Source organism: Corvus hawaiiensis, chromosome 22, assembly GCF_020740725.1.
Source record: "Corvus hawaiiensis isolate bCorHaw1 chromosome 22, bCorHaw1.pri.cur, whole genome shotgun sequence".
Taxonomy (NCBI): Eukaryota; Metazoa; Chordata; class Aves; order Passeriformes; family Corvidae; genus Corvus; species Corvus hawaiiensis.
The window spans coordinates 5,389,836-5,403,545 of NC_063234.1; the positions used below are offsets into that span (position 1 = coordinate 5,389,836).

The 13,710-nt window shown below is 47.5% G+C and overlaps 1 protein-coding gene across 4 annotated transcripts in view; it reads left to right on the forward strand.

Annotated features, from left to right (window-relative positions):
• Window positions 1-4: 4 nt before the first annotated feature.
• FBXO2 (F-box protein 2) overlaps window positions 5-13,710 on the forward strand; it is a 46,336-nt gene continuing 32,630 nt past the window's right edge. The window contains exons 1-6 of one of the 4 annotated variants that reach the window (XM_048326152.1): window positions 7-129; window positions 1,597-1,866; window positions 2,960-3,086; window positions 3,185-3,280; window positions 3,616-3,751; window positions 4,400-5,670. In XM_048326152.1, coding sequence (XP_048182109.1) covers window positions 1,623-1,866; window positions 2,960-3,086; window positions 3,185-3,280; window positions 3,616-3,751; window positions 4,400-4,471 — 675 coding nt within the window. In that variant the 5' untranslated portion in view covers window positions 7-129; window positions 1,597-1,622 and the 3' untranslated portion in view covers window positions 4,472-5,670. Of the gene's footprint in view, window positions 130-1,596; window positions 1,867-2,959; window positions 3,087-3,184; window positions 3,281-3,615; window positions 3,752-4,145; window positions 5,671-13,710 lie in introns of those variants that run through there. The other 3 variants (XM_048326149.1, XM_048326150.1, XM_048326151.1) reach the window with 3 other exon arrangements.

Here is a 13,710-nt window from a genome sequence, read left to right on the forward strand (position 1 = left end):
CCGCGGGGCGGGGCGAGGGCGGGGCTGCGGTCCTTTATCATCAGAGCCCGGCCCGCCCTCCCCAGACACACGGACCTTGAGCAGGGCAGATCGGCTCGGCCTCAGCCCGCCCGCTCAGCAGTGGCCTAGGTAAGAGCGCTCGGTGCCTTCCCCCGAGCCCCTGCGGCTTTTCCGGGGTGTCTCCTGGGCAGCTCCGGGGAGAGAGGAGGGACACGCCTATGCTCTGAGCACGGCAAGGGGTGGGCGCTGCCCGGGAGCACGTCCGTGATGCAAAGCCGTTCACAGCTTGGATGCTTAACCGGGGTGGGAAAGGAAAGGTACTTCCACCCCTCTCTCGAGTGCGTGAGGCAGCTTGGCTAACAGTGCTCCATCAGCAGGCAGGGAGCAGGAGAGACTTCTGAAATTCCTGTACGAGATGAAACCAGCATGATCCCTACTCTTGTCTACTTTTTAAAAATTACATTTTAGCCTTCGAGACTGTGGTTGAGGGTTGGAAGTGTGGGGAGAATGGGAAATCACTAATGCTGTCTCCATAAAAGCCAGGGCATTTTAAATGACAGTGCCCCTGCTGGGTGCAGTGCAGATAGAGGACGCATGATGCTCTGTATCTGAACGTCTAGATTTAGGATGCTGTTACAGCAGTGATTCCCTGTTCTTCCCTGCCTTGCCAGGTTTGGCACTGCTATATTTCGTTAAGTTGCATGCCAGGGTATTTCACCTCTATTCTTAGTACTCTTCCAGGCTTAATGAGTCATTCCTGAGGAGTTTGGCTGTATCCATGCAGTTTGCTGCAATCTTAGCAGCTTCCCAGCACTGGGACTCAGCTGACATAAAAGCAGTGTCACAGTGCATCACTCACTGATGACATGGGCTATGAACCTGCACATTCACCTTTCCATAGTCCTGCAGCACCTGGACCTGCAACTCAGGGCAGCAGAGAGCTGTTTGGAGTCCAGAATTAGCACATGAAGTTAGAGTAAACACTTCTGATTTAATTCCTCCAGTTACAAGGCCATAGAAAATAGAATATTGGAGAATATCAGCTGAGTTATTTTCAGTTATGCTCAGACCTTTATTTTATACAGGCACCTGACTAAGGAGATTAAGTGCCAGCCCTCTGAGGGAAAGCCTGTCAGACATAGAATGAACCACAGCAAAGGTGGCTGGCGAGATGCTTAATGCTGATATTTGAGTACTGCTTTGCAGTATTTGTTATCAGGGATGTTCTTAAAGGCAGAACAAGCACCCATGTGCCTCCCTCTGCAGAGGAAATCATTACTAAGAAGCTGATTTTTGCAGCAGCAGAGATTCTGGAAGGAATGATTTCAGCCTGGAAAATGAACAAACTGCCCACAATTGCAGTTGTCAAATACATACATTTTGTGGGCAGATTTAATTCAGGGCTTTTACTTAGAATATAAAGATATTAATCTACTTCATGATATTAACTTAATAAGGAACAGGAGACCTTGAGGCTAGGAAGCAAAATCATGCCTTCAGATAATGTACTTATTTCCCCATTTTTTCTACTGCATCGGTATCTGACATTGCTGAGGGTGGGAAGCCCTCAACACTCTTTTCCACCCTCTCTCTCAGACAGCTCCACCCAGCCTGCCTCAGGAATGGAGTCCCTCCCTGAAGGAGTCCTGATCCGAATCCTGGCTTCCATACCTGCGGTGGATCTGGTGCTGGTGTGCCGCCTCGTCTGCTGCCAGTGGAAGAACCTGGTTGATGGAGCTGCACTTTGGATCCTGAAGTGTCAGGAGGAAGGCCTCACCAGAGCAGAGTCAGATACAGAGAACTGGCAAAACTTCTATTTCCTGAGTAAGAAAAGGAAGAATCTCATCAAGAACCCATGTGGTGAAGGTGAGAGATACCACAAGAAGCGTCAAGGTGTCAGAGAGATGTCCAGTCACTGAGAATTGCGTATCTATAGTCTTTGAAAATAGATCTTAGTTGCTGTCAGGTTGCAGAATTTTCTCCTTGCCCAAGAGTCAAGTCACTCAATCCATGCAGCCAAATCATTTAATGGGCACAAAGGCCTTTGATTATCAGCCTTTGCAAAGGGCTTTACATGACATTAACTTTATATAACCTCTGCAGGGATCTAAATCATGTTTGAGATACAAAGATGTCCTTTGCAGAAACCATCCAACACAGTAATGTCCCATGGCGTTTGTTTCTGCATTGCTTCTTGCCAAGCCATGACAGGAGAGATGAAGCCTTTCCCTTCCCAGGGGCCAGCCTGCCCTCAGCTCACCAGGCCCTTCAGGCTTCTTTCTGTGGAGCAGCTCAGGCCAATCATGTTTTTGCCCTCCTCACCACAGCCCGTATTAGAGGCTGGGCACACACCCCATGTGCCATTATTCTGAATCTATTAACTTCACTTGCCAGAACTATAAGCTGCTTAGTAATAAGCAGCATTAACCAAGCCTCACAACCCAAGCAGCAACAATTTCACACATATAGACCAAAGCAGTATCAACACAGCTTCCCCATTTTGTTTACAGATGAGCTTCTGCAAGCTTTTCCAACATCCAGGTTTCCCTCTCAAAAAGCCCAATGTTTAAGGTCTTGCTGCTTCAAAAAATACCACTTAGTGATTTAGAAAACTTAGAAATAAAGCAATCAGCATCTCCCCCCAGGGTCCTTTGGTGCTGTGACACGGAAAATGCGGACACACTATTCGGAATACCTAAGTTCTTTCCCTGGAGCAGTTTCTTAAACCCACACCTACACAGCAGTTTTGCTGTAGAGTGTTAAAGTTTGGTGTGGTTAGACTCAGTCAGACTAAAGGTTTTTGCCTGACCTTTACTTAACAAACATATCCATAGTCCACATATAAAATCAGTGATGTCTAATATAAAACTCTCACAAGCCAGAGGAAGGTTCCGGGGGAAGATGGTCAGGTTCCCCACACTCACAGGACTTACACAAGTCTCTTTTCTGCCATTTGTAGAAGACTTGGAGCACTGGGGAGAGGTAGAGAATGGAGGTGATGGCTGGAAAATTGAAGAGCTCCCAGGGGACTTTGGCAAAGAATTTCCTAGTGAAGAAGTCCATAAATACTTTGTTACATCTTATGAGTAAGGCTGCTTTTCTTCTCTTATTCAGGAAAGGGGGAATTTTTGGTTCCCCCAGTCCCAGGAGAGACTGTGATACCAATTAACGTCTTGTGTTTCAGATGGTGTCGAAAGGCTCAAGTCATTGACCTTAAGGCTGAGGGCTACTGGGAAGAGCTGATGGATACAACCCAGCCTAAAATCATGGTAAGAGACTGGTAAGTATTAAGGAAGGCTCCGAGGACAGGGAGAGGGTTAAGAAAGATAAGGAAGAGCAGGGAGAGCATATATCTCATATATACTGGGCCTTAAAATCTCAGCTGCCAGGATTCTGGATGTGAGACAGGGCTCACAGGCAGCTCCCACAAGCTTTAAACTGTTGGAGCACATGAACTCCAAAGCCCAAGTTCCTGTGGTGAATGAGGGGAGGCGGTGGGCTGAGCTAAGAACTATTGCAGATTTCCATCTCAAACCAAGGCCCCAGTAACTTGATGAGAGTAGAGCCTTTGCAGAGTTCTTACGGGTAATGCCAACAGCTTGGATCTCCTTGTAGGTATGCAGGACGCAGTGATGCTGGCTGCCTCTATGAGCTGTGCGTGAAGCTGCTCTCTGAGAATGAGGATGTGCTGGCTGAGTACAAAAGTGAGACTGTCACCATCCCACAGGACAGTGATGCCAATTGGACTGAGGTGAGTTACAGCTATGGGCTCAGCAGGTGACACCCAACCCACATGAGTCAGGAATATTTTTAAGCAGAATTCTCCAAGGGAAGGAGAAGGCTCTGTCATGTGTTCTCTGGAGCCATGGCCCTATGACAGAACAAGGAAAAAGGGAGGCTGCCTTACAGGAAACTTGCTGAGTCACCACTAGCAGCCGTAAGGTGAAGGAGATGTCCAACTGGGAGTGATTAAGTGGCCTCGGAACAATGGGTTCAAAGCTTCTCCCACTGTAAATGTCCCCACTGTTACCCAGCCTGGTAGGTCTGACTGTGGCCAGTGGGGCTGAAGGCTCTGTGCACTGAACAACGGTAGGTTTGTGGTGGTTTGACACTTACTAACAGCTATTTTGTCTCTTGTCCCAAAGATCTCCCACACCTTTTCCAACTACGGGCCTGGGGTCCGTTTTGTCCACTTTGAACATGGTGGCCAGGACACGCTCTTCTGGAAGGGATGGTATGGTGTCCGTGTCACCAACAGCAGTGTGACAGTGGAGCCATAGCTATGCTGAACCAGGATCTGCATGCTGGAGCTGACTTCCCTCAGGGCATCCCATGGCCTTTGGATGGTTTCTGCATGGTGCTGCTTCTGGCTGGTAGAGCATATGGCCTTTCTGTATAGGAACATGCATGCAAGATGCCAGGAGCTACCACCCATCCTTCCTCAAGAGAACTATGCAAAGAATGTGAATGAATTTGTGAATGCACCACAAGACTCAGCCTCACCACTTGCACTGATATTCTCCATCAGACAGGAGATCACCTAAAAATCCTGCAGACCTCCTCTCTTAAGCCTCTAATCCCTAGCACCCAGCCTGAATCAGGTATCTCTTCTGCCTGCTTCCCAGACTTGGGCACTCCTTAACTTTAAGGGGTACTTTATTTTCTGGAAGTTGAAAGAGTGGGAAGAAAAGAATAAAGAAAACCTGTGTCTCAAAACATAGCAGGGAAACCCAGAGCCCTGTCCCCAACTGTTCCCATGAACTGCAGTGAGAACCTTGGCTTCTCCCATTTATAAACAGGTAGCATTGTTTACCACAGAGGGGCTCTAGCTTGGCTGTCAAGTGCTATTAGTTTAATTTTTAGTGATGATGCAAAGCAAGAGCAATTGGATCCTTTTACACCATTTCCAGCACCCATTTATCAAGGGAAGTGACTGGAACAGAAACCTGTCTGGTGTCCAACTCTGGGGCTTCATTTGGCTCCCTCAGATAGATGGCATCTGAGAGTAATTGCTGGGGGAGAGAAAGAGATGACAACAACTTAGGGAAATGGGTTAGAAAAAGTTGGGGATAGGGTCCAGGAACAAATGAAAACAAACTCATTTACCCCTTCCTGGCCTCTGCATGCTTCATGTACCAAGCATCCTGGTCATCCAGTGTGACTCTGCTAGCAGGACACAGAAAGCTGTTGGCGTCACTCCATCTCTACTGACAAGTGTCTGCAAGAAGTACAGGTCTGTCTCTGCCACATGCTTGCTGACAAGACAGCACTTCACTCTCCCACTCTTGCTTCTTGATATCACTCAGGGCTGTGAGCCTCATCCTGAACAAACCCTAAGCTTCCCTGAACTAAGACTGTCCCTGCCAGTTATTCCACTCAGAAGAGCATCCCCCAGCAGAGCTGGTGTTGCCTACAGAAGGTACTTATATTTTTGTGTCCATCTGTCTGTCTTCCCTCCCTGGGCTGCCCAATTAAAGTGCCCCCTTACATGTGCAGTGACTGCTACTGCCTGCAGCTAAAGGAAAGAGCTTCCCACCTGGGCACTGTGCAGGCTACTTCTTCAGGCTTCCTGCACAGCTGCACCTGGGTGCCATGGGCACATGGGACTCCCAAACCACAGCTATGCCAGAGTCCACGCAAATATAATAAAGTGACACAGTTCTGTGTGGATTTCCTCTTGTATACTGGGTATTCATCCCCTGTGCTCAAGCATCCTCTTCTGATTATGCAGAGTATGTCAGCCAGTCTGGTCCAAAAGCAGGAGTCACTGTACCTTGTATACTACCATGGGTGTCCCTGAAAGAGATATATGCTCTGTTCCCCAGCACCCTGGCCCCACGGGCAGCACTTAATGTGCAATGGGTCTGCAGTGACAGCAAGCAGAAGTGCACTTCAAACATAGTGGGAATTCATTCAAGGCACAGAGAAGTACATGAAGTCTACAGAGTCCAGCCCTGCTGCCCAGGTCATTTGGGCTCTACTGTGAGCTCAACCTTAGTTCTGACCCAGGAGGCAACAGAATCGGTTCAGAATTTAATTGTTTCCCCTCCCTTACCCCTGCACACACTGTCATGCAGTGCTGATTTACCCACCCTTAGTCTTTAATGCAGCTGTTAGTTAATATTTAGCTCACTGCTAGTTCTCTGCCCCACAGAAGAAACAATCCCTTTGTCTGTCCCTAAGGAATCAGTATAGTGAGGGGATCAATATTTCACATCTCAATGCAATTGTTAAACTGAGCTTTTCCTAAGTCACCATCTTACAGTCAGGACAAACTCCAGGATTAAGCCTTCAGATATTGTGGCCCTTGTACATACAGGGTAGGATCATGGTCCCCACTTTATCTAGGCTGAAGCATTAAACGCAGACAGCCTCCCCAGCAGCTCTGTTACAATGAAAGCAGCTGCCTGAGGCCTTTTCTCCCTGCACTCCCCCTCTTTATGCCAGTACACCCCATTTTCACATTGACTGTCAGGGGCATCCTGCAAAGCTTGTTCTGACCTTCCCACTCCCCTCTGAGAGGTGTTTTCCAAGACACTCAGTGCCTGCAGCCTCACTGCAGAGAATAGCCACCTCTACTTCACAGAGCTGCTCACAAAAGCCACTGCTGACCTCAGAAGCAATTACTCCTTGCATTCAACCATGTCAGTACTAGACTCCCAAAGCAAGTGAGTATCTGGGTACATGGGGGGGGGGGGGGGAGGAAGTCTTGCTCTCATTATAAATATTTTGTTCCAAATGTCTTTTGAATTTTGATCAAACATCATAAGTCTGAACACACTGCACCATACACATACACCCAATTCCAAGGCAATGCAATTCACCCATCAGAGACAGAGTGCAGGAGGGCAGTGTCTTCTCACACCTTACAGACTTCATGGAAATTGAGATGATGCAATTTCACAGGATTACAGAAACTAAGTGTAACTGTGGCAAAAGGCCTTAGATGCTGCTGCAGGCCCAGCTGCTATAGGGGTCTGTCGCCGACCACTTCAATGCAACTTCCTTCTGCTTTCTGCTCTGCCAACACCAGCAAGCAGCTGTGTGACACTACACAGTAGCTTCTGGGAACATGGGTGACCAATGCAGACATGTGCTGTACAGACAGAAAGAGGTCTGCCCAAGTAATTTATATCAGATATTTTCATCCCCCAGACTCAGAGTATTTAGAGATCTGAGCATTAAAACACAAAGACTGAGTGTTGCTGAAACATTAATGCTGGAGAAAAAAAAACACCAAAAAGCCAAAACCACGTAAAAGGGTCCCCTCCCAGTCTCAAACGTGGCAACAAGTGCTGCAGAAAGGGCTCGTGTTCCTTTGCACATCATGCCCACAAGGCACCCCAGCAGTGCTGAACTACACCGAACACAGAAGTGTTTTCCTAACACCCACAATGGAATGGAACAGGTGGGTGATGGGACTAGAGAGTTTAAGACAGGAACCTTTCACTCTTTGCCAAGACACTACATGAACACCTCTTACCCCGGCTGCTTTAATACTACTCAGAGGCACCAAGAGAAGCCCTAGTACAGCACAACAGCCCTGTCCTGTTCTTACCAGCTGGGACCTGATGTCCTGGGTAGCTGATTGGACTTGGTGTCTGCAGTTGTACAAGATACCACTGTAATTTCCTTTCCTGCAAAGCCCACCACAGTTCATCCTGGATATAAATGCCATTATAGTTAAAAGGGGTTTGTTTTTTGGGTTTTTTTCTTTTCCCTTGGGGTTTTGTTTTTGTTTTGGGGGCGGGGGGGATTGGGGAAGGGGTTTGGTTTTGGTTTTGTTTTGGGGGGGGTCGGTGTTGTGGTTTGTTGGGTTGTTGGTTGGTTGGTTTTTTTTCGTATTAACTTCTACAGCAAGTCTCCTGCAGAGGAACAGAACCGAGCAATATGGGGTCCTGGCAAGGAAGTACTATCGTACATCTCTTGTCAAGTCTAATTGAATTTTTCTATATGAAGCATCTATTATTACCCACCTGGGGGGTTGTGGACAGATTGAGGAGTTTTCTCCCCCACTAGGCAATTCAAGACTCGGGATGGGACAGTTGGGGGAGAAAATAAAAGTAATCTATCTGACAATTCCCTGTTGCTTGCAGCCCAGCTGTTCTAGTTGTAAAAGGGAGGGTAGTTTAGGAGCTCAGTTCCTTCTACATCAGCTTACAGAAGCTGGGAATGACACTTTCTGAAAGACAGGATAGCAGAGCATTAACCCAAAAGCTGCAGCAGAGATTCACAGATTGACAGATTATTCTGAGTTGGAAGGGACCCAAAATGATCACTGACTCCAACTCTTATGTAAATGGCCCATACAGGGATTGAACCCACAACCTTGGTGTTAAGTGTTATTAGCACCATGCTCTCTAACCAAATGAGATAATCTCAGAGTCAGATATCAGTAAGGTCACAGGTAGTGGGATGGAAAACCAGAGACTTATCCTTGCCTGTCAAGAACAGAAACCTTCCCGAGAACTGGAAAGCATTGGACTAGTGAAGAAACATTCGCTGGGGCATACATCTCCCTTTGCAGCTGCTCTCACACCTCCTTCACTGCTGTCCCACATCATACAGATACCTTAGGGGACAAAGTAGTCCACATGTCAGCAGCCTTGACATTGAGCTAACCTGATCCCTGCTTCTCCTTCCATCCAATTAGTTCCTTCTGATGTCCTTAAGGCAGTGTCTTGGGGTGACCTTATGATGTGTATCCCATATCGCTGCCTATGCCCAGAAATTAATTTCTGTGCCTTTCTGTGCCTCTAAACTGAGCCTGAGAGGGGGAAGGAAAAAACCGAGCAAAACTTTTTCAAAGCAGTTTGCAGCTTGTTCAAGGTCACACAGAGATAGGTTTTTTTTTCCAGCTGCGGCGGGGGAGGGAGGAGGCACCCAGCTTACTGGGTTTTTTTCAGAGTCAGATTTTGGCCAGTGGTTCAGCTTCTTTTTCTCCAGAGAGAGACTGAGAGTTGAATTTTTTTTTTCCTTCCCTGGAATTTCGGATTTTCTCCCTTTTCCACTGGACTGCTTCAATATCAGAACTCATCGGGAGGACTTTCCACTGAGCGCAGAGGGCCTGGCCGTGGGCCAAGCCCCAGCTCTGAGGCAACCAAAGGGAGGACTCTAACACTTTCCCAGGTTTTTCTCCACAGCGAGAGATTTTATTATTTAGCATTATTTTCCTTTTCCCATGTGTTTGTTAAATAAATAGTTTTATCTCCTTCACTTTCCTTCGAGGAAATTTTTTTTTTTTCCCGAACCTGGTGGGGGAGGGGTGGTTGTGCCTTCCCTCAGAGGATATATTTCTAAATTTGGCCAAACCGGAACAAATTTAGTGGCACCCGACTGCATGGCTCGAAGGAAAGTGAAAAAACCTGTAGTAATTACATTTTGTTTTGAATTTACTTATTCTGTGTTGGGGTAAAGTAGTCACCATGCTGGTTGAGTTCATAATGTCTCTCTGGCTCGATGTACTCATGTCTTTCTGGTCCTTAGGCTTCATTGAGGTACTAGTGCTTTTTTGGTCCCTAGGGTTGTTTGCCTATCCACAACTTGCTTCAATCTTGTCCCTGATATGTAAATTTTACAGAGAAGGGAGACAAATCAGGATTTCTATCTTGCTGTGCTCGGTGATAATGATTTATAAGAAGTTGACGGAGGTACAGGCAGCTGTTCGAGGTGTGTATGGTATGTGGTTTCTCCGTCCTAACCCCAGTCCTAGCTTCGGTAGCCTGTTTTGGGAATTTATTGCACCCAGATTGTTAGAGGAGGAGGAGACAGGGTTTCCCTTCCCTTTAAATTTGATAGGTTATCTTTTGAGAGTGTTCAGTTTCCCCTGGATGTTAAAGAGACCACCTTCCTGGTATTTTATCTCGTAAGCTTCCTCTATGTGGTTCGCAGCTTGTCTAGAATGAGAGCTCAGATTTCCCGGGCAACTGCCGAGACACCTGACCCAGAGGTGGAACATCCTGAGTGGTGTGGGGAATGGGAGGATATAGGCCAAACCCTAAAGAAATTCTCTGACCCAATGGTTTGCAATTTTCCCCCTGAACAAGTTCAGAAACCAGCTGAGATGGCAAAATATCTGAAAGAGAAATACAATGACAATTCCAATGAGAACAAGCTCCTTGCAATATGTTGGGCTTTGGCATATGCCTGTCGCACACTGCAGCAGGTAATGGTAGAGGGGCAGGAATATAAATCAGCAAAGCCTGCAGACACCCCTGCAGTCACTCAGACTGCAGCCAAACCAGACAGCAAGCCCAAACCAGATGGAGAGTCTAAGCCACTGATAGTGGCTCCTGTCACGAGGAAAAAACACACAACCAAAACTGATCACCCAGTGAAAGATGAGGATAATGCAGGGGAAGGAACCTCAAAGGATGCAGGGGAAGGAACCTCAAAACCACCAACTGACTCAGGCACAGAAACCATTACTGAGTCCATGTCCATAAAGGACCTTCACAGCCTAAGAAAGGATTACACCCGACGGTCTGATGAATCCATAATAAGTTGGATGGTCCATATTTGGGATGCTGCAGGTGATGATGTGATGCTGGACGGTGCTGAAGCGAGGCATTTGGGATCCCTGTCATGTGATCCAGTGATCGACCAAGTGATGATAAGGGGGGCTGACTCTGCGTGTCTGGAGACGGGTCTTGACAGGCGTGGGTGAAAGATATATGTGTGGAGATGATCTCTACATGCAGCAAACCCCGTGGAAGACCATAGAACAAGGGATCCAACGCCTGAGAGAACTAGGGGTGGTAGAGGTTGTCTTCACAAATGACCCAGGATTGAGGTGTCCAGACCAGGCCAGAGTTATTCCATATATGTGGCGAAAACTCATACGACTTGGACCACAAGAATATGCTTCTGCTTTAGCAATAATGAAACCAGACTACGGTGCGAATGAGACCGTGCACGATATGGCAGTGAAGCTCCGAGTGTATGCAGACTCTGTGCATGGCCCAACACATGCAAGAATCACAGCTGTGGAAACACGTGTGCAGAAAATGGAAGATAAGATGGAGAAGAGTCTCCAGGAGATTAAAGAGTGCCTTCTCCAAATCTCAACAGTACAGATTGGAGATTCTGATACCAAAAGCGGACATTCCCCAGAGAGAAGGAACATCCCACAAAGTGAGCTGTGGAAATTCCTGTGTGACAGTGAGGAAGACGTGAAGAGGTGGGATGGACAACCCACCTTTGCTCTGGCAGCACAAGTGCGTGAATTGAAAGAACGCAAGTTTCCGAAAGGAAGTTCTACCAAAAAGGAAGTAGCTCCAGTTGCCTGTAGCCAAACTGCTGGAAATGATGGAAAAGACGATGGCATGTCTGATTCCCATGAAGAAACCTCTAAGATGCAGGCCCAGGGAAAGAAAGATAACCAGGCATAGAGGGGCCCTGCCTCTAGCCAGGTAGAGGTCAGGGAAAACCGTGTTTTTTGGACTGTGTGGATTTGTTGGCCTGGTACATCAGAACCACAAAAATATGATGCTTTAGTTGACACTGGTGCGCAGTGTGCAATAATCCCATCGCAGCATGTGGGATAGAATCTATTTCTAGTGTAACAGGTGGATCACAAAATTTGACCTTGGTGGAAGCTGAGGTGAGCCTGACTGGAACTGAGTAGAAGAAACATCTCATTGTGACTGGCCCAGAGGCCCTGTGCATTTTGGGCATAGACTTCCTCCGGAACGGGTGTTTTAGAGACACAAAGGGACTCAAGTGGGCTTTTGGAATGGCTCCTGTGGAGACAGAGGGCATTAAGCAATTGAACACTTTGCCTGGGCTATCAGAGAACCCATCACAGTGCATTGCCGACAGTACCGGACAACTCGAGATGCTGTGATTCCCATCCACAAGATCTGTGAGCTAGAGAGCCAAGGGGTGGTCAGCAAAACCCACTCACCCTTCAATAGTCCCATCTGGCCTGTGCGCAAGTCTGAAGGAGAATGGAGATTGACTGTGGACTATCGTGCCTTGAATGAAGTGACTCCACCATTGAGCGCTGCTGTGCCAGACATGTTGGAGCTCCAGTATGAGCTGGAGTCCAAAGCAGCGAAGTGGTACGCCACTATTGACATTGCCAATGCATTCTTCTCCATTCCTCTGGCAGCAGAGTGCAGGCCTCAGTTTGCTTTCACCTGGAGGGGCGTGCAGTACACCTGGAACCGACTGCCCCAGGGGTGGAAGCACAGTCCCACCATCTGTCATGGACTGATCCAGACTGCACTAGAAAAGGGTGAGGCTCCAGAACATTTGCAGTACATTGATGACATCATTGTGTGGGGGAACACTGCAACAGAAGTGTTTGAGAAAGGAGAGAAAATTATCCGGATTCTCCTGGAAGCTGGTTTTGCCATCAAGAAGAGCGAAGTCAAGGGACCTGCTCAAGAGATCCAGTTCCTGGGAGTGAAATGGCAAGATGGACGGCATCAGATTCCCACTGAGGTCATCAATAAGATCACAGCAATGTCTCCACAAACCAACAAGAAGGAAACACAAGCTTTCCTAGGTGCTATAGGCTTTTGGAGGATGCCTATTCCTGAGTACAGCCAGATTGTGAGTCCTCTTTACCTGGTTACCCGCAAGAAGAACAATTTCCATTGGGGCCCCGAACAGCAACAAGCCTTCGCCCAAATCAAGCAGGAAATCACTCATGCTGTAGTCCTTGGCCCAGTCAGGACAGGACCAGAGGTGAAGAATGTGCTCTACTCTGCAGCTGGGAGCCATGGCCTGTCCTGGAGCCTTTGGCAGAAGGTGTCTGGTGAGACTCGAAGTCGACCACTGGGATTTTGGAGCCGAAGCTACAGAGGATCTGAAGCCAACTACACCCCAACAGAGAAGGAAATCTGTTGGAATTGTAAAAAGAAGCGAGAGGCCCGGCTCCGGCAGGGGGAGAACCTTGCAGACCAGCCAATATGGTTGATAAGAGCAAAACTCCGTTTATTAGCAATCCAAAGGCACTTATATAGTATACCAGCTTGTTAACTCTTAAGTGGCTTAAAGCTTATCAAAGCACATTTCTACTTCTACATAATTGGACTTACATTGGCAAGCTTCTACAGTTATGTAATGATTAAAAGAATTCAGAGTTTATCCTCCTTCTCTCTCGGTCTTATCTACGTAGCTGTACCTTCTCAAAACTCCCTTCTTGTTCCCAGCCCTGCTTGTTTTCTTCACACAAGAATTTTCTCATGGAGAGTTTTTTCTCACACACAGGCCTTTTGCTTCCAGGCCTATTGCTTGTATAGTTCTTTTATCGATCCCATAATTCTATCAATGATCCATGTCCCGGATCCTTTAATAATTGCAACAGAAATCTTGGCAGCCTATGAAGGAATCCAAGCCGCCTCAGAGGTAATTGGCACTGAGGCACAACTCCTCCTGGCACCCTGACTACCGGTGCTGAGGTGGATGTTCAAAGCAGAGGTTCCCTCTACCCACCACGCCACCAATGCCACATGGAGCAAATGGATTGCTCTCATCACACAGCGCGCCTGTATCGGAAAACTGAATCGCCCTGGGATTTTGGAAACAATCACAAACTGGCCTGGAGGTGAAAACTTTGGTTTCGCTGATGAAGAAGAACAAGTGACACGTGCTGAAGAAGCTCCACCGTACAACCAACTGCCATTAGAAGACACACGCTACGCTCTTTTCACTGACAGTCCTTGTCGCATCGTAGGGATGAAACGAAAGTGGAAAGCAGCC